This window comes from Hippoglossus hippoglossus, chromosome 22, assembly GCF_009819705.1.
Source record: "Hippoglossus hippoglossus isolate fHipHip1 chromosome 22, fHipHip1.pri, whole genome shotgun sequence".
Taxonomy (NCBI): Eukaryota; Metazoa; Chordata; class Actinopteri; order Pleuronectiformes; family Pleuronectidae; genus Hippoglossus; species Hippoglossus hippoglossus.
Window position 1 is genome coordinate 9,041,024 of NC_047172.1, and position 20,644 is coordinate 9,061,667.

The 20,644-nt window shown below is 40.5% G+C and overlaps 1 protein-coding gene across 1 annotated transcript; it reads right to left on the minus strand.

Moving 5' to 3' along the window:
* Positions 1–950: 950 nt before the first annotated feature.
* On the minus strand, positions 951–19,993 carry LOC117756445 (otoferlin-like). The gene is made up of 44 exons (XM_034576967.1): positions 19,697–19,993; positions 19,337–19,434; positions 17,653–17,722; positions 16,519–16,589; positions 15,730–15,856; positions 15,575–15,629; positions 15,283–15,414; positions 15,119–15,181; positions 14,939–15,023; positions 14,679–14,838; positions 13,972–14,158; positions 13,716–13,902; positions 13,328–13,551; positions 12,833–12,941; positions 12,438–12,621; positions 12,037–12,157; positions 11,861–11,961; positions 11,661–11,751; positions 11,444–11,560; positions 11,178–11,330; positions 10,891–11,080; positions 10,610–10,734; positions 10,388–10,522; positions 8,961–9,122; positions 8,754–8,873; positions 8,505–8,666; positions 8,177–8,345; positions 7,989–8,062; positions 7,796–7,822; positions 7,565–7,696; positions 7,247–7,319; positions 6,576–6,688; positions 6,178–6,315; positions 5,948–6,079; positions 5,703–5,830; positions 5,401–5,571; positions 5,096–5,256; positions 4,857–4,999; positions 4,670–4,758; positions 4,418–4,516; positions 4,046–4,287; positions 3,628–3,806; positions 3,222–3,322; positions 951–1,361 (listed from the first exon to the last, which is right to left on the minus strand). The coding sequence occupies exons 4-44, from the start codon at positions 16,562–16,564 to the stop codon at positions 1,181–1,183; spliced, it is 5,388 nt and encodes a 1,795-aa protein (XP_034432858.1). The 5' UTR covers positions 16,565–16,589; positions 17,653–17,722; positions 19,337–19,434; positions 19,697–19,993; the 3' UTR covers positions 951–1,180.
* Positions 19,994–20,644: the final 651 nt, after the last annotated feature.

Here is a 20,644-nt window from a genome sequence, read left to right on the forward strand (position 1 = left end):
AACCAGGCATGTTGTACAGGAACAGACCCAAGATGGCGAACAGCAGCAGAGCAGTGACGATCTTGATGGTCAGCCACCGGTACTGGTTACACACCAGGTTCTTAACGGCTTTGAAAGGGATGAGGAACCACAGGAGGGCGATGTCTGGACGGCTGTGTGAGGGAGATCACAGATTAGTGAGATGGCTCAAACTGAATTTGTGTGACAGGGAATTTTATTTTCTGTCTTAAAATTGTGTATATATAATATGCCAACAATATAACAACATTGTAATAGTAATTTAGCTTTCTGTAACATTTTTTATAAAAGATTAATTCACCCTGGAATTGAGGAGGCAAAATACTCCCAAAACGTCTTATATTATGATTTTAAACAAATAAATTCTTGCTTTAAAATATTTTCAAAACGTAGAATTTCTAGAAATAGTCACCACCTTCAATAACATCACAGGAAAACAGGTGGTTGGTTACATTAATATTAAATCATATTAAAAATATTACATTTTAAAAAGTTTTTGAAAATTAAAAATGGCATCTACTTGATTATTTGAGCGGGATGTATACAATAGATTTTTATAATTACTGATAAGACAAGAAGGCATGTACTGTCCTTTTAGATTCCTGTATATACTCACATATAATACACACTCATATATATCACACTCACAAGTACACATTTACACAGATGACAGTACGAGCAGAAAACTGAACAGTTCAGATCAATTTATTCCTAAATTTGAAATATCATACATACACATAATCAGGAAAACATGACAAAACATTTGTTTCATGACAAAATATTCTTCAAGCAGGAAAATCTGAACACCAGCCGACTATGCTAAAAATCCTCAATATCTAATCGATAAAACCTTTAATATCCAATTGATGGTCATCAGTTTTCATAGGTGAGCAGTGGACGTTGAATTAATTTAATGTAAATAAAGAAAACCACATTTCAAGAAAGAAGAAAAACTTCAGTTATCACACCATCAAAAGCAAGGTGTTGAGATTTGTACAGATAATGGTGAATGCACGCAAGATGTATTATTGGTACTATTATTATTAATAAGGCAGCAGTAATTTGCCAAATGGTAAATTGCAAAAACATGCACAAAAAAAACCCAACATATTATTACTGAACGCACACCCTTTGAAAAAAATCATCATCTGCTGGTTTGAACTCAGGCTCCCAACATCTTCTTCACCATGTAACCAGGCATGTTGTACAGGAACAGACCCAAGATGGCGAGCAGCAGCAGAGCAGTGACGATCTTGATGGTCAGCCACCTGTACTGGTTACACACCAGGTTCTTAGCGGCTTTGAAAGGGATGAGGAACCAGAGGAGGGCGATGTCTGGACGGCTGGTGGAGCACAAGAGACGTGAGGAGATGTTAGAGAAGCTAAAGCCAGACAAGAATCCAAAATAGTTCATTGGAGCCTGGAAACAGGTTTTCACGTACTGATATAACCTGTGGGAAGACCTGCTTACCCAGGAGCAGGCACTTCTGCCGCTCTAGGCCAAAAATAACTGTACCGTACCATTACCTCCACACACAGGGTAATATTCTGGTTGGTGTGGTGGTTGGATGAGAAAGATGAATAAAACACACAGAGCCAAGTGTTGGAGCACCCAGAACTCCAGAGTGTATGGATTGTGTTGGTGTCAGGAGTGAAAAGCTCACGTTTGACCAATGTGACATTACCAATAACTCAGTAGAGACGATAAGGACCAACTGAAGTGTTTTAGTCGGTTTATCTGTAAAATATCATCCAAACATTTAAGGAAAAGGTAGGATTTAAGATACAATTAAGTGTTTAGATCTGTTTTGTGTCTGTATTTTACTCAAGATCATGCACACAAGGACACTTTTTTGCAAACGTAATAATTTCATAATAGTTAATTAAAAAAACTGTGCTTTAAGGATAGTGAGAAATCAGTGCATGAAAGAAAAATTCAGGATATGATATTAATTAAGATAATTTTAGATTTTTTTTTGCCTTTCTACATTAAATAAGATACGATAAATAAGATAAAGTCAAAATACAAAACACCACAAGGCAAAAGTGAATTATACACAGTCAGCTTTACTGTTAAATAATTCAGTTTGATGGTGATTTGGTTCCAAGCTTTTGCTGCAGCTACTTTTCACAGTATTGGGTTCTTACCTCTTGATCAAGTGAGACTTTTACTCTGTTTGACTACACTGGTCCCATTTGTACTGATGGTGGCTTGTTACGTGATGTACAGCTTTTTGTTTCACCGCATTCCTCACAGTGTGTTTTTATCTAGACCTATAAAATGACTCAGCTTGACTGATATTATTGATTCTAGGTCGTTTTTAGGCTGTGATTGAGGGGAAACCATAGACAGGAAGTAAGCAGGGAAGAGAGAGAGAGAGCAAGCGAGAGGGCATCTGGTTAGTGAAATTGCTGGAAACCTTCTGCAGAGGTGTCTGAGCAACATCTCAAGCTCCCAGCATTTTCTTGATCATGTAACCAGGCATGCTGTAGAGGAAAAGAGCCAGCATGGCCAGCAGCAGGAGAGCTGTGACAATCTTGATGGTCAGCCACTTGTACTGGGTGCAGACCAATTGTTTTATGGCTTTGAGGGGAGTGAGGAACCACAGAAGGCTGGTGTCTGGACGGCTGGAAGGACAGAAACATGTGTTCAGGAATACAGACTTTCAGCAGAATGGACCGTTCTAATGTCACGCTTCTCAAATTTAAAGGTCAATGTTGCTGACATCACTGAAACACAGATAATTTACAGAATGTTGGGAACTTCTAAATGATTCTAGGCAGAAATTCACAAACGATATGAAGAAACAGCAACTTACCATGTAAAGAAAGAAGACAAGTCCAGAAATTGGTTGAAGCGAATCCGTGTAAATGTCTTTCCTCATTTCATGAAATTGCTTTTTATGTTTAATTTATATTTATTTATGCATTTTTTACGCGTGTTTAAGACTTCCAGTTTTATGTTCATGACCGATTTATCATTATATTTATTCATCGGTTTATTATAATTTTATTTATCATGCTATTTATTTCATTTATCTGCTTTGCATTGGTTACGTTTCGGAGTTAAGCCGGAGTTTTAGATGTGTTTGTATTTGAATACATAAACTTTAGTATTTTTACTTCTATGTGTGTAGGACGCGTAAAAGTAGAAGCCAGAGAATAAACTGGACAGTGCTGTGCTGGGAAAACATCCTTCATACTTGGGTTTCTCCAGTGGCTCCGGTTCGTTGCGTCCTTCACCCACTGGGCTTTTTTCTGCTTCCTCTCCGGTCAGAAGGTGAAGCTCTGCTTCCACTTTTCCCTGTAAAGACCATTTTTTTTGGATTATTTAAATACGTAAATAACTTAATTTCAATGCACAGTCTTGAATTACAGAGGATGGACAGTATTTCTGTACCGTTTTGGGTGGAATGTCTTTTGGAATTTGAAATGTGTAAAACACATTGATGTCACACTCAGAATAAACTGTAAGAACTTTCCAGTATCATAAAAAAATCTCTGTCCTCAGCAGATCATGGTAAATATCATATCTGCTTCAGTGAACATCTGGATGCAGTCTCACAGATCCACGAGCAGAGCAGCCGACAGCTTTTTACTTTGACTCACCGTCAGCTCAAACTCGTCATCTTCATTTCTGGCCACAAACGGCCACCAGCCCTTGATCCTCTTCTGTTTGAAGATGGAGACACAGGGCATCTCCCCCTCGTTTGTCACCATCTCAATAGTGCACTGCTTGGGAGTCTTTGCACCGCGTGGGAAACGGTTCAGGTCCAACTCAATAGCACCTGCGAAGACAGATTATTCAACTTAGATAAATGTAAGAGACGTCTTCTCAGTTAACAAAGAAGAGGATCTGATGAGTATAATTGTAAAATATACTAACATACATATATATTTGGTTGTAGAGAGTATTCTTTGTGGTATCTGTTCAACAAAACTCTGAGCGTAGCATCAGTTTTGATTCTGTGGCGTTAACAGGGATTCAGGAAGCAAAAAGGTTATTTTAAACGATTGTCTGCCGTACCTAAGAAGTCATCTGCAGAGAAATGGTCGGCGTCCCACACTTGCAAGTTAAGACGAGCTGGAATCTTGTACTCGGTCTCGTCCCAGGCAAACATGGACTCTTTCTTTGAGATGACGATCTTCTCTTCAGCCATGAGGTAGTCAAAGGGGTAGACGAAGCGCCAGTTGAAATTGCCCTCCCCGGTGATGGAGTGGTAGTGGACGTCAGTGTCCTGCTTGTCCTCCTGCTGCCCTTTCAGCCAACTGTTGAAAGGGAACGGAGAGCGATGAATTCACAATGTTGAACAAATAAAGTGTTGTTTTTCTATCATATATAAAGAAAGGAAGATAAAAGAAAATTTGAAAAACATCAACTTATCAAACCCATAATTACCCTCGCACAAATATGTCACTGGATTTCTCGCCAGTAAAGATGTCGTCGTCCTCTAGAACGACTTCATCTGTGTTCCAGATGATCACCCTCAGTTCAAACCTGGACATGAGCAAACATCACCAGATACAGCACATGACCAAATTAAACATTTCTGGATGAATCCATCACATTCATTTACAAACAAGGTTCAAGCAAGAATTCACATTTTGGCCAAAAAACAAATTATAAAGAGTATTTGAGAAGAGGACGTACTTCTTCGGTTTCCTTGGTGAAATGTCAAGTGCTGGGCCTGGAGCAGTCATGTCTTTAGGAAACATGTCCACCCACATCTCAATCCGTCCCTAATTTCAGTTGAACCAGACAAAACTCATATATTATTCAAGAAAATACCATTAGATTAGAGATTGTACTGGTGTGTAGTTAGAATATATCAATGTACCTGTTCGATTCCCGGTTTGTCAGGATGGAGCAGGGGTCTTGTTTCCACGTGCTCAGGAGTGAGTTTGCATCCGGCCCGGGGCATATCCTCCCAGTGCTTCAACACGGTCAGAGCCAGGTGTTCATCCGTCTGCTTCTTCAAACCTGACGGACGGGATCAGGCACATGTTGATCAACTTTATCTTAAAGTGCTTTTGAAGGAGGTCAGTTTAATCGAGTGTGTGGGAAAACAACAGATACCGTTTTCATCCTCGATCTCAGTCTGGGCCATGAAGACACGGTTGTCCACCTTCACTCTTCCTCCGGGGCCATAGTGAGGCCCGTCCAGTTTCCCCTCCTTGCACAGCTTAGCCAGGATGTGGGTGGGTTTCAATGGGTCCCTCCAAACATTGTAACCATGACTACAGAAAAGATTGAAAGTACACGACACATAAATCTTTGTATAAACCAATGTAACTGCAGTATACTATATCCTGGGTTTAATACTGTTATATTTCTACAATCCTGTATTGCTCTGTGGCAGGAAGGTCCGTTTCGATTCTTACATGGCGTAGTTAGAAGTGATCCCACACGTGGCTCTGTGTTTGCTGTAGAAACGGTTCTCCAGGTCCAGTTTGGTTTCCCCGATCAGATCGTCGGTTCCAACCAGGTCCCAGTCGTAAATCGACACCGTGAGTGTGGAATCCATCGGGAATGTGGCCTCCACGTCAAAGGATCTGAGCGGATAAGAAACACAGGATTTGTTGAGTTTTCGTGCATAAATGTAACTTTGTGAAGTCATATAAATTGTTTTGCTTAGTTTATATATGTATATAAATAGATAGAAAAATACAGCATATCCACTTACTTGCCAAACAAAGGGTTCAGCTGTTTGGAGATGTAGTTCTCCTTGTCTTTGATTTCTGTCTTTCCCAGTTTGATCGCGATGTACGGGTCAGCTTTCCCATTAATGTCAGCCGGGTGCAGATCAGTTGCCTTGAAAATAAGATGTTTTAAGCATGAATTAAAATACCAAAATAATCCTGTCTGCAGAATCTGATCTCTTCCTGTTGTATTTGGAAGAGAATTTAGACTAAAATACAGAATACGTACCCTGATGACATAGATGCGGACGAGGACGTTAATGGGGTCGTTGTGAGGAATGTTTTGAAACATTCCCATGTTGGGGTCGAAGTTCACGTCTCTGGACAGATCGTCCGACACTTTGTACATGCACAGTGAGCCCTGAGGGGGCAGAAACAAGTGAATGGTTCTATTGGGAAACCTGACCTGAAATGTTGCATCATAAACTTTGTATTCTACCCTAAACATTCTGATCTTACTTTGAATTTCCCAACAATTCTGTCCTCGTCTGTCACGTTCTGGTCATCTTCATCGCCGCCCTTTCCCCTGAACAGGTTGAAACTGTGGAGCCAGTCCTCGAAGTTGTCAAATTCACTTTCCAGCTCCTTTGGATAAACCTTTTAGTGAAAAGAAAAACAAAACATGAACCTGACAATAAAACACCAATTCAAACAGGTGGAGGGAATTCAGATGAAAGGTAATTGTAACAGTGGCTAAAATGGGCTGCAATTGAATGTGTCACAATTATGTGGCCAAAACCAAATTGTCCTTTTTTAGTCCACATTATCATCTTGTCATGTGCAGGTAACAATTATATTCTTTTTCATTTTGATCTGGACTTACTGTCATAGGTAATGTGTTGACTTTATTTTATTACCTTCAGCTCGTCCAACTTTGGCTTTTTCTTCTCGAACGGGTCGAAGGTCATCTTCTTCTTCTTTCCTTTTCCCCTCTTAGTGCCTTTCACAGGAGAGTCCTCGGGTTTGATATCTGAGGACAGGTCAGCAGGAAGGACAGAGGAGGAATGGTGCGGGGGGGCGGGGGGACGGGGTGAAGGAGCAGAGCACTCGAGATATGAATTCCACATGAAAGTTGACAAATACCAGCTGTTATTGTGTACAACCTGCGTGCCATTGAACTGTATACAGCTGCAGTATACAGTTCAGTGGCCATGCTGTGAGAGGACCCCCCCCCCCCCCCCCAGCTCATGAAAGATGAACACGTACTTAATGTGAAAAGCCAAGTTATATATTTACTACGTAAGCAGAAGAAATACTTCTCTATCATCGACTCTATCTAGTAACTGATAAGTGAGTTCAAGAATTGCCAGGAAGTAAGAAGAGTATTTAGAATCTTCACTCTTCACAATTTTGTAATTCAGCAAAATATTAAGACATCAATGATTTGGAAGTAACGCACATGAAAACAATTGTTAAGAATAACTTGAAGATGTTACTTTTCAAAGGGCCGGACACAGACACACATACAACTTTGAAACTGAATAAAAAAAGCCCTGAGACAGTTTTGTTTAAGGTCATCTGGTTTCACCTCCAGCATCTGTAATGTCCACGTCGTCTTTGTCCTCTGAATCTGACAGAGCTGCTTCCTGAGCCTTGAGAGCCTGTCGGAGCAGAAAGTCATCTCGTCACTGAGAAGTAAAACCAAACTGTAATAATACATTAATTTATGAGTTGGTCAATTGCTCGTGGTTAACATGGTGAAAGGGTCAACTCTCATTTTCTAAACGTAGTGGCCAAATTGTTTTATTGGCTAAACTCAACCGAGCTGTGACTGAAAACTGTATTTCTTTCTTTCTTTCTGACAGAACTCCCTGAATACAAACTTGTCCCACAGAGTTTTTCTTACCTCCATCAAAGTCTCAATGGAGGCAAAATATTTGGACCACCAGTCCAACATGCTCTCGTCAAGCTCCTCCTCTTCGGCCTCCTCTCCCTTCTTCCTCTTCTTCTTCTTCCCCTTTCCATCCTTATCGTCGTCCTTTTTGTACAAAGAGCATCACACGTCTTATCGGTTAAACTTTTGGATTTTTGAAACCGTAAATAAAATAGTGTAGAAGCACCACAGCACTATTCTTACCTCAACTTTGACCACAGCATCAGAGCACTAGGTGGAAAAGCAGATTGCATAATGTCATGCAATAATATTGTTTTGCATTATAATCACAATCTGTATTTTTTAGTTTCATTTCTATTTATATAATGTTCTTTAAGTAGGATCATTAATTAAACTGGGTCTAGTTCTTTGAATAAAAGTAAAAAAATAAACGTACAGAGTCGAGTTTGACCACAGTGTCCATCTTCTTAAAAGCCGGCTCAGATTCCATGCCGACAACAATAATTTCCTCTGAAAGATAAACGGGTGATGGGAAGTTAAACCCTCTCATTACACTGTAATGTAATGATTACAGGGTAAACACATTCTTTGTCTTCATCATTTGTGGCTCTTTCATTTTTGTACCTGTTGTGTTTGAGGACCAGTTGTTGGCCTGTTTGTCCGTCGCCCTGTAGATGAACTTCCTCAGGCTGGTGACGGCGTTGGAGCCGACCAGCGTGTAGCGGCCAAAGGCCCTGCAGTCCACCACTCGGATGTTCAGTGGCGGGTGGAGCAGCTCATTCTCAGGCAAATCCTCACAAACAAAATCCAGAATTATATCAATAAAAACAGAATTTACACATTTACAGGAATTTGTCAGGAGTACACTGGAGGCATGTTTTCTGTGTTGAAGGTAAAAGTAGGAAATGGAGTAAACACTGATTAGAAACGAGTACTTTAAAGGATCACATACCACTTCAAACCACTTGACCAGGGTGCTGAAGTTGGGATTTTTCTTGTAGTTGGGGATGAGGGCCGACTGAACCCCCTTCCCGGCGCATTCAATGTCTACGCGAGGCCGATCCACCTGGGCCAGATTCACCCGTTTCAGGTCTCTCAAGCCCCAGAACAAAACCTGAAGCGTAGGGAGGTTCACCAATGTTCAAATTCAAGCCTGAATAATTTTTTTTACACCGTCATATTTAACATTTTCAACTTTTACCTCAATCCTGTACTTGCTGAGCACTGGTCTGATTCCCAGTGGTACAGGCAGCAGCGGACCACGGTCTATATCTGTAGGGCCTTCTATCGGAGGCAGGTCGGCTTTCCCATTGGGTCCAAGCTAAGAGACGGGACAGGAAAGCAACATGAAATTTATAGCAGTCACATAAGCACACAGCTCGAGGATGTCTGCTTTTCACACACTGACCTGCAGGAGTTCAAAAGCTGCCAGCATTTCTCCAGCGGTGCAGTTCCCACGGTAGATCTGGTAGTACTCCAGCTGCGGAGGGAAGCGCGGGGGGCCATAGTGCTCGTCGGCCATCTTGACCACGGGCTTGGCAAAGGTTCTGCCCATGAAGTCCGCTTTGCCCTGCAAACACATGACAGATAAAACCTCAAATGTCCACAGCATAAACCTGAAATGTGGTTAGAATTTTGAAAGAAGGGTCTTTTTGAAAAAATTATTAATAATATAATTATGTGATTTTTACCATCAGCATGAAGAAACATGGCTTGAGATGCACATGTTTCAACAACAGATACAGAAGCGCTGAGGGTAAAAAAGACAAAAACAACAAAAAAGACAAAAGCCCTGAAATAACCAGTGAACTGCAAAACAGACATATTGCTATAATAACAAAAAGATCACTGAATCATTAATGAATCTTCCTGAAAAGATAATATTAAATCTCTCTTGCAGTTAGTGGTTGTAAAGAGTCAAAATTCTCCATTGGCCACATACAAAAAAAGCACAAAAATGTGATGTAAAGGAATGCATCAGGTATAAGTTCCTCATCCTCGAGGACTGTGGAGACTTAGTTCATTGATATATGTCTTATTCCTCTTGCATGCCTTTCAACACTATTTATTCTGCACACATATCAGTGTTTCTACAGAACATCAGAAGCATCAGAATCCACACTCTACTTATCCATCATCCAAAACAATGGTGTAATTGACAGGAGCAAATATAAAATATCAGTCAGCAAAAGCATTTTATCAGCACGACAGAAACACAAGTGTTGCATGTCAGGATTTATTACTTCTAACAGAAGAACATGATATTAAAGTCATATCACAACCTGGTTTTTGTGACATGTTTAGTCTGACATTTCAACTGAAAAACAGGCATAATGTTAAATTATCAGGTGACAGAGATGCTGGAAGTCAGTCAGAGTTGGGGGGGCTGAGAGACGGTCTATATAAACAGCAACAGGCAGCCAACTTGGCTTTAGGCCAGTTATAGAAATCACAGATTGTTTCATGAGACATATCTAACCCAGTGTCCAGTAAAATCCATGATACTTTCAGCTAACAGCTAACGTTCTCTACAATACGTTAAAATATGTGCATCAGATATAAAAATACACAGAAAATACACTGAATGCTCCAAAATAAAACCAAATATTATTTTGAAAAGCAAGTGTTATGCTGATAACTTTGATACTTTTAAAAAGTTGATCTAGAAAATGAGTTTCAATTCATTTTTTGCATTGCAGTTACAGCCTCTCGCCTGTGGGAGTGCTGCAGTTCTCGGACGAAGATGGACGAGCACAACAAGACTGTTGCTAAACGGAAACTCAACCTGTTTGTTCACGTTAATTCAAACAGAGACTATTTCAAAACAAATCTTACCACTGTGTCTTGATCATAGATTTCAATGACGATGATGGGGGGGTCGTCTCTCAGCTCATTGGCTTCTCCGAACAACTCCACGTTCTCAAAGACCAGCAGCTGGTCCCACGTGGGGCAGAGAGTTTCAGGCAACACCTGGAGAGAAAACGGACGATGGCGGTGATGTTGAATCTGCTATAGAACCGATCATATTTTAGGTGACTGGGAGGAGTTGGTGCCTACCTCGGTGACCTGACTTTGCGTGGAGAAGAAGACTCTCGCAAAGGGATCAGACAGACCTGTGCTGTCAGCAGCAAACAGGCTGCGAGCTTGGTACATGTGGACCCTCAGCTGGAAGATTTGCTTCACTGTGGAGGCGTGCAGAAATTCATCAATGAGAAAAGAAATCACACATCGATGCACATTCCAAAGACATTGGTAGATATTTTTGTTTGAATTATCTCCATAATGTTTATATCCTTAATCGTTAATGTGAGAGATACTGAATTGGTTGATGGTCTTACTCATGTAGGTGAGGCTAATGGGAGGTGAGCACGGCATGCCGGGTCCTTTGGACAACTTGTTCTCCTCAAATCCATTGGGGAGGCCACTCAGGTAGTCTTTGCGCTGCCTGTTTAGACCCAGCCACAGATAAATCTCTATCTTGGACTGCACTGTCCAGCCAGCAGGCCCAAAGCCTTTCTTTCCAGGGATCTAAATAAATACAATAAAATCATGACAAAACTGTTTTGTTACAGATGATGAAAGGGATTTGATCAATTTTACTTTACAATGTTGGATGTAAACTCACCCTGAGAAAGATTGTCTTGACTTTGCCGCACTCCTTCCCCCTTTCCTCCTCTATAGTTGAGTAAAGGATGTCCTTGGAGGGCACGCGTGCATAAGCAATGCGCTTCCCGTTACTTATCATCCATATGAAAACATCAGGAACGCTGTGCTGAGGCTACAAGAGGAAGAATGTTCATATAAAACATGATCAGACCACAATGAAACAGTCATGTACAACAAACAACACAATTTGTGAGTGCGAGGCAAATATGATATTGCAGATCTTACTTCATCAGCCAGGAAGCGCAGCTTTGTGAGGAAGTTCTGAGCCAGCTTGATCTTATCTCTCACTGTGCTTTTCTTCACCTGGGACCTCATGGCCTTCGCTTGCTGGCCAATGGACTCCTACAACCAGAGACAGGCCATCGTTCAGCAAGAAAGTACAATATATACAATCAGCAACTGTGAGAAAGGATCACTCCTCGTGATTCTTTTTTCCACGTACCACTTCTGACATGCACAGCTTCAGTCTCTCCCTGTCAAGTTTGGTTTTACCGGACTGGTTCTGGTCCTTGTTTGCCAGCGCAAGAAACTGACTGAAAGAAGAAGAGCTCACTCAGTTCTACAATCTTTATTAATCCATTATAGTGCATGATGAACAAATAATGTTATTACAATATTTGGTAAATGATGAAGATGAAGTACCTGCATCCGTGGCTGAGTTCCTCCAGGACACCTCTCAGTCTGCGCTCAGGATAGGACTTTTCTGTCTTAATGACTTCCTGCACATCGTTTAGTCCCTCCTCCTGCAGAAACAATGAAAGATGTAAGTTTGTGTGCATGTGTGTGGGTGTGTATGTGTGTGTGTGCGTGTGACTTACCAATTTATATGCAATGTTGTCTATGATGTTGGCATTGTACAGCCTCCTTCTCTGATCCTGCCACCAACTCTTGATGTAGATACACGGCTTCCTCTCAAAGTACGGCAAGTGGAAGTAGTTTCTGTCAATTAGAATGAGTGATGGCAGCGTAAATAAAAAAGCTCTCGGGTTAAATGTGGCACACAAACGCCGACTTTAGTGAAAAGGAATTAATCTTAAGAGAAAAGCTTTATTCACAAAAAAGAATATTTCAAACTATTCAACTTCTTTAAAGAGTTGTTACTATCTAATACTAAAAAACGTAAATACAACCCATGCTTTTTGCCTGCCTTTGTTTATTCATAAAGTAGTCTGTTGTTGTTTGCATTGTCCAACTATTAGAATGAAATTCTTGCCCTGACCGATCAGTGATGACAGGCTTCATGGGCGGTGTAGTTGCCACTGATGTCAGGTCTCCGTCATCGTCCACCTCCTCGTCGCTGGAGTTGTGAATCAGTTCAGTTTCTTCTTCATCTCCGTCGCCTCCACTTCTCTTCCCCTTGGTTTTTGTCTGGACAATCCCATCCATCTCGTTGCCGTAGTAACCTTGCAAACAGCAACGATAGTAGATTATAAAACGGGCCTCGCTTATAGAACATCTTAAAATAATGAGCAGATTTATTATGGCCCATGAATTAACATGAAGCACAGTAACAATAGTTACATCAGAATACTATGTTAAACCTGCACAATTTCTGCAAAAAATAAACTAAACAGAACAAGGTTGTTTAAAATACGAGAAGGTAATGGACAATACCTATGGTGACCTCAAAGTTGATGGGCTTATCTCCAATCTTTCTATCGATCATTGTTGCCTCGAGGAACGATCCGAAGAGGAAAAATTCCTCGACCTTCCCAGTTGCGGTCTGTGAAATAAAGAAGCAGGTGTGAGTGTCTGAATGAGGGTAAACACTGTCCCACCTTTTCTTAATTTAGGAACCAAACAAAACAATTGATTTCAACCCATTTTAATAGATGACACCACGTCCTTATGGTCGTGTAATACAAGCTGATGGACAGTGAAATGAATCCCTGATGACCTGTGGATACGCTCCCACTGTCCTCAATTGAATCTGCTGCGTGACTCACATTGTCCCCAAACAAAAAGAAGCCACATTAACTCAAACAGCGTGTTAATAATGCACCAGGTGGGCTAAATAAAGACAATGAATAATTCACATTAGCCGCAGCACAATGACCCCGGAAACAATTGGATTCCTCTGCATGGCCGCTCATCCAGGCAGGGACCCACCTCTGAGATGTTGGGCACTCCCTCCACCTGCGCATCTGTGGAGCTGGCCACCTCAGGGGAGGAGGGGTCCAGGATCTCCACACCCAGGCTGATGAGCAGACGGGCTCTGAAGGACACCCCCTCTCCGAGTCCTTCGTTCAACTCCTGGTATTCGTCCATCAGGCTGTAGGTCCGAGTGGAGCCGTACATGTTGACCCAGGCAGGCCCCAGTGTGGGAAGGAAGCCTTTGAGATATAGAATAGATAGAATTTGCATTTCATCATTTGCTGAGCAGATCTGATAACACAGTCATGAGTGTATACAATTTTCTTAATCTCATTCCAAATCAAATCTTCCAAATTTACACGATTCAAATAATTAATTCCTAAAAGGCCCAATAATAAATCACCTTTGTCCCCGTCATTGGAAATCTTCCGCAAGTCCAGGAAGTGTGTTCCTATAGCAACATCATTCACTTTATCAGAGTCGCGGAGCTGGATCTTTATGCGCTTGCACAGCGGTGGAAACATCTCAGTGAACACTATTTGCTCGTTCCAGATGGGCTCGTAGCAGCTCTTCTGAACTGATGTTTTCCCCTGTGATCACATATTACAGTTATTGTCTGCATGTCACAAAAATAAGAGGCAGATTTCTCTGTCACGTACCTTCTGCCCAGCAAACAGTACTTGAACATAAGGATCGACCAGGTCCTTATTTTCTCCGATGAAGGCCTTCTTAACATTGGCCATGATGCTGGTGTTCATTCTTGGGAGTCCCTCGGCTCTGTAGATCTTCAGGTAATAGCGAGCCCACTGTCGCTCTGCGGGTACCCCCTCAGGTAATAAGAGATTTCTATAACAGAAACAGGAAATAATGATAACAAATAAGACAACTGACACATGTTACAAGGTACTTTGTGAAGCTGAGAAAGATACTACATTAAAGGTACAGTGTGTAGAATTTAGTGACATCTAGTGCTGAAGTTGCATGTCGCAGCTGAATACCCCTCAGCTCCCCCTCCCTTTCCCAACATGAAAGAGAACCTGTGGTAGCCTTTCATTGTCATAAAAACTCAAAAGTTGTTTAGTTTGTCCAGTTTGGGCTACTGTAAAAAATATGGCAGCCGCCGTAGAGAGGACCCGCTCCCAGTATAAATATGAAGTATTTAAATATAAAGGGCCGATTCTAGGGTAATTTATACAATTTAGATGAATCACACTAGTAAAAACATCACTATATCACACCCTTTCACCTGAATCTTACACACTGGACCTTTAAGCTTTAGAGCTGGCAGTCAAATCAATGATCAGAACAGAGTAAATCCCCCTCTATAGTGAAACAAATTTATTATTCACATCGAAAATGTACCCACCCCTCTATGTCATCCTCATCAGACTCTTTGGCCTTGTGCGGAGTCTTTATCGTGTCTCCTTTGGCCACAACTGCGACGTCACACTTCACGTAGCCTTTACAACCCGCTGTGATGTCGTCAGGGTCAGACAACAGAGCCCATTTGTGGTTAAACTGATGTTCTGCAAGAGAAAACAGAGAATACATCATCCAAACGCTGAAATATATCTATTGTTGGGATTTATTTGTAATAAGAAGCCTGACTTTGTGGTGATCCTTTACCTGGCTGTGTGTAGATTGTGCCAACATCCAGTTTAAACATCCCAACCAGCGTTCCACTACGCAGAAGATTTTTAGAGTGGATGACCTAAGGGTGAGTCCAGGGAAATAAACAATAAATACACTCGTCTTGCAGCAGAATCCGTTTTATAATCCACTGATGAATTAAAATGAACAACTTACAGAAACCTTCAGGATTTTGTCAAACATAACATCTGGAGGGACGTGGAAGTCGAAGACAAAGTACTGGAAAAGAGAAGCGTTTGTGATGATATTGACAGGATCGAGCCCCTATTTACATTTATATCGTAGGTTTTTGATACAGTGTATTGTAATGACCCACTCACTTCATTGTAGTACGGGCAGTTGGTTGATTCCTTCATGGAGGTGTACTTTTTATCTTCTCCAATCTCCACACAGACCATGGGATCCATGTTGAGTCCAATCAGCTGTCTGGCCTCAATCACTGTCACACTCACCTGGAATCAAATGATCAAGTGGTACAGACTAACTGGTTGGTAGACTGATTGATTGATTGATTCATAATGTACAACAATTCGGATTAAAGATGAAGATCAACCCCGTTTAGTTGCAAGTATAATGTATAATTGTGTCCATGAAAGAATGGGTTTCTCTTACTTGGTAATCTACTGGTCTTCCAGAGCTGGGCTCCATCTTTATGTCTGGTTTGGATCTACGAGACATTTGAGGTGTCAGAACATGAAATATACAAAATGTATAATGCGATAAACACGTGTTCACAGCAGCCATATGATCGACGGAACATCACTTGCCTCTTATTCGATACATTGGTGGTAACGGCTGTGACTGAGGCCACGGAGATAGTGTCAAGGTCCTGTCCTCCTCCCATGAACATTCCCTGCCGATCCAGATTTTCTGTCTCCAGGATAGCTGGCTCATCTGGAGATCATACAAAGCAGACACTAAAACGACAGCTTGTACCAAAATTAAAGTGCTTCAAATTTGGGGACACTTAAAGCTGAACTCAAAGCTACTTTTAACCTTAAAATATCACAGACTATGTAGTGAGATTACCCTAAACACCTTTTTCTTCTTTCACTATATGTAGCTCTAATGAGAGGTCTCTTGTGAGACGTGTGTAACTGACTGATTGTCGCAGTTCAAACTGTCAGAATCAGGCTTAGCAAGTTCAAGAGTAATGAGTAACTGTAGATCGGTTAAAAGACAAAAAAAAACAGGCATTTATCTCCGATATTCAATAAAGAAACTTCTAAAATATGAAGATTTTTGGATAGAGTTAAATTCAGTGAGTGGGACGACACAGTCAACACATTGATAAAGTTTTCTTTCTTTACATGAAAACCATTGAATCACTCGAACACGGAATTAATCCTCACATGTGGCTGCAGAGGGCGCTGTTGCTCATTAAAAGTTACATAGTGTTGCTTATAGATCATCATGTGACTAACTATGTATTTATTTCTTCAGGATAAGCATGTATATGTGAAATGGGATTTAAACCAGCATGAGTTTGAAACATCAGCCAGGATCTCCTCACTTCTTTGACCTATCCCTCTGTCAACCATCTTAGATACTGATACCTCCATTTCTGTCCTCCTTGTGTCCACGGTGCTTACTGCGCTTCATGGTGCAAAACACTTCCTTGTGTGCTCTATGGAAGGAAGGAATTCATGAAGTAAACATTAGTGTATATGTATATTTTGTAAATGCAATTACTCTCTTCTAACCAGAAATAAACCTTAATATTCATTGAAAACCAACAAGATTGACATTAACATTTTATGCAGCCAAAACTTTTCTGTCTAAAAGGTCATAAACCTCTGTTGCTCAGTAGAGTAAAGCCCCCACAGACTAAACCATGACACTCCAACATCCTGCAAACAGAAGGAGGCCAACAACTCATTGCTACAAAATAAGAGCAGCTGGAAAATGTCTAAATATTCAAAATATTTGATTCAGATTTGTTCGAAACAAAAAAAAATATGCCTTAGGAAACATTTCACAGTCATTGGAGTAATGTGTGTATGCTCACAGCCTGTCTGTGTGATACCACACCCTGGTTCAGCCTTCAAAAGGGGCTCTCAATTATTTAAATCAGCCGATATTAATACCTCAATTAAATAGGATACATTTCACAAGGATTGTTAAAAATAATACACTTATAATAATTTATATCATATATCAAATATATATAATAATATATCTCTGGTAATCAATCGAGTGCCCTTGGTGCACAGGAAAGGGAATTTTTTTGACATGATCAATCTGTTAATTATTTCACAGAGAGGTATTTTCTAAGGTAAACGTAGGTAATTTTACTACTTTATGTTTTCAAAGTGATGTGTAATAGTAAAAAAAAATAAATACTGCAAATTAAAAAACTTGTCACAATGGTTTAAAAAGTCAAAACCCCTATGAATGACATATTGCACAGTATAAACAATACTAATCCAGGTTAGAATTCAGAAAAAGCATGCATTAAAAAATAACTGCACCAAACGTAGAATGCAATGATCATAATATTTCTGAACTAAAAATTCAGTTTAACTATTTGAATCACAAATATTAATCATTAGAAACTCCTTACTTAAAAAAACTGTCTGCCAAGTTCTGTATAAGCAAAATGTTGAGTCCTAAATGTCAAAAGCTTTGAGATTTACATTTGATCTTTGCTTCACATGATGTTGAGGATGAAATACTGTAATTATACTTACCATACAGGAAAATGATGCTCTTGTCTCCTTCCTCCTTAGTAGCTCCAAAGGCAGGTCCCTGTGTTTATTTCTGAAACGAAGGCAACACTACATAAACATTTTAGCCATTTACACGGCAGTAAGAATAAGGCTCCAAAGTAAAGTTGAACAGAAAAGAGTTGGGTTTGTCCAAGTCTGGAGTTGGGCAGGAGAGATGTGATACACCGATGAATAGTGCATGAGTGGTGAACCCGAGACTGGTAACTATAACTAGGGGCTGCTGAGAGACGTCACTGTGAGCGGAGTCTGCCAATCCCCACAGGCTCCGAACGCAGCTAAAGATATGTATTAGGCTTTTTCCGTAAAATGTCAAAACTTTTTTTGCGATGGTCACTGGAAAGGTTAACCACAGGGAGTCGAATTAATCTGATTGCTAAATTGTAAATTATAGTATTGTGCATTCTGCGAAAAGTGTAATAATAGTGTAATAATGATAATACAAAGCTAACTAAAGTGACAAATACTCTCACAGTACTCTTGTACTTGCATTTTGTTCATTTCATAAATATCATGGTTTCTGCAAGGCGAGGATAAAGACACAAATTAAAATCCCTCTTGTGCTCAAAAGGCCAGAGAGCATCTTTTTGTAAAAGTTATACCAAACCTAAACAAGTAGAAAAATATGTGAGTATGCGGTAATATTACTATATTGCGGTATAACAAGTTTCATGGAAGCAAACTAAATATCATCACGGCCTGGTTGAAAGAACTCTCCTTAATCTTTAATAGGGTGCTGCTGCAAACTGGGTCTGGCTCCAGATACATTGTCCTCTGCCATGGAATCAACAAATGGTGCCGTGGCCTAGTTGCAGCACCTTGTGTTTCGAGTTCACTCACGTTTGAGCCTCAAGGTTTAAAAAGTTTCCCGTTCTGAATTGCTCGAGTGCTGCTGATGAATTTTATGCGCAAGGTTATTTATTGAACCAATACGGATGAAATAAGGAAATCGTGGTTTGATGTGTTTTTAACTGAAATGAAGCCAGTGACGACAATGAAGTTGTAACATTTTGCTAAGTTTAGCCAAGCTTTAGCAACTCCCATTCAATGCAACTTGTATTGGATGCTAAAGTACAACTCATCATCTCATCAATTACACATACAGTAAGTCATACGTCAAAGTCTAAAGTTGCTGGTGTCCGATGAAACAAGTCTCTAAATTATTCAAGCGGGCGAGTCAGTGTTGCATGTGGCATCCTCATTATGTGGACAAATAACAAAAGAAATGGATTTAGCGTGGAGGGAATGACAGGGAAACTGATCTTTGTTACTATGTTGGGGGAATATTTTTACATTTTACCCATTTAAGGAAAGGATGGGGCACAACCTCCAAGGATAAATAATCAGTACAAACCTATATTTGAACATATGTGTATCTAACAAAGAATCATACTTTACTGAATGCAACTTTGTCTTTACCTAGAACTGTAACGGATGCATATTTCTCCTGCCTGCTCAGCCTGGAAGTGCACTGATACTTGCGGTGACACCAGCCTGGACACTGTGTTGACGGATTCTTCCCTTAATTACATGATTCACTAGAGGCTAAGAGGGGTTGAGGAGATGTCGTAGTTCCTCAGGGACCGACCGGAGCCATGTCACCAACAGTGCAAAGTTACAGGTTCCCCCTGTAGTCTAATATACTAACCTCATTCTCTGATGGGTGCTGTCATCAAATGCAACTTTAAACACTCTGACAGTGACCTCAGCCACCGAAGGAATGGGCCATGATTTGATTTCTCTTGTCTGATAAAGAACAAAAACATTATAAACACAATTATGATCGACCCTCCCTTACATCAGGGAGTGTCTCATTAGAGTTGATCAAGCTGTTGTCTTAAAAAACCAAACTAAGTCATATCTGTGCTATATCTGAGCGTTATCATCTGTATGTTGGATGAATATTTAGGTGACACTCGGGAATATGCATGAGCGGGCGACCAACCCGTTAAACTGACACCTATGACAATGTCGTCTAGGGTGAACCACCGAATGACTCGATACCGACCGTGCAATCTTATCCCAAGTAGGTCCAGTGACCAAAGGCCTATTTTGGCTGTAGGTTGTAGGCCGGTTATCACCATCTTCTTTGTGCTCCAGTGACTCTTTGGACACACCACCTGACGGAGGTGTAGTGTGTCATTATAACACATCTCAGCCTCTCGGATGGGGGAGCTTGGCGAGCTTCGTCTCTGAAACACAGTCGGAGGGCATTGTTACTGTTGGGTGTCCGGGTGGGGGCATCGCACTGGTTGGCAAGCACGTAGGACCTGACCTCAAGTGACCCCCCCCCCGGGACATCCTTAAAAGAAATAATTTTAACTCTGAATAATTGTTTTTTGCCTCTTCTGTAGATTTTTTTACATCCATCCATCCATACTTTACAAAAAAACAGGCCGTCACATATTTAACATCTTAATGTCCACAAAAGCACCAATAACAATATATCAAAAATGTCGAGCTATAATTATACCTCACATGAATTTCTTCACAATCTTTTATTGCAGTGATATCCTAGAAATGATCCTTCTTCTGTAGGTTGAAAGAAATGCATTATATTTTAGTCAGGTCAGCCTGTTTGTGTGCATATAAAATACAGTGCAAAAGTTTTAGGCACTAAAAGCAGAGCTTCTTAGAGAATATCTTGGAGAGCTATTGTTATTATTATTATTATTATTATTAGTGGTAGTAGTAGTATAGTGTCTACAGTTATAGACATTTAAAAGAAACTGAGAGTATGTTGCAACAAATAATAAGTTGCTGTGGTCCACAACTTGAGACCCTTTTTGTTGTATCCTTTTTAGTCTGTATTTGTTTAGTACATTAATGCCGAATTATCTATTAACTGTTCCTCTTTCTAATGCACTACTGGATCGATTGACAACTATTACTGAAGTACATTGATACTGACGAAAGGTGAAAAACACGATATTCCTCAGGCGAGTTCTGGAGCGTT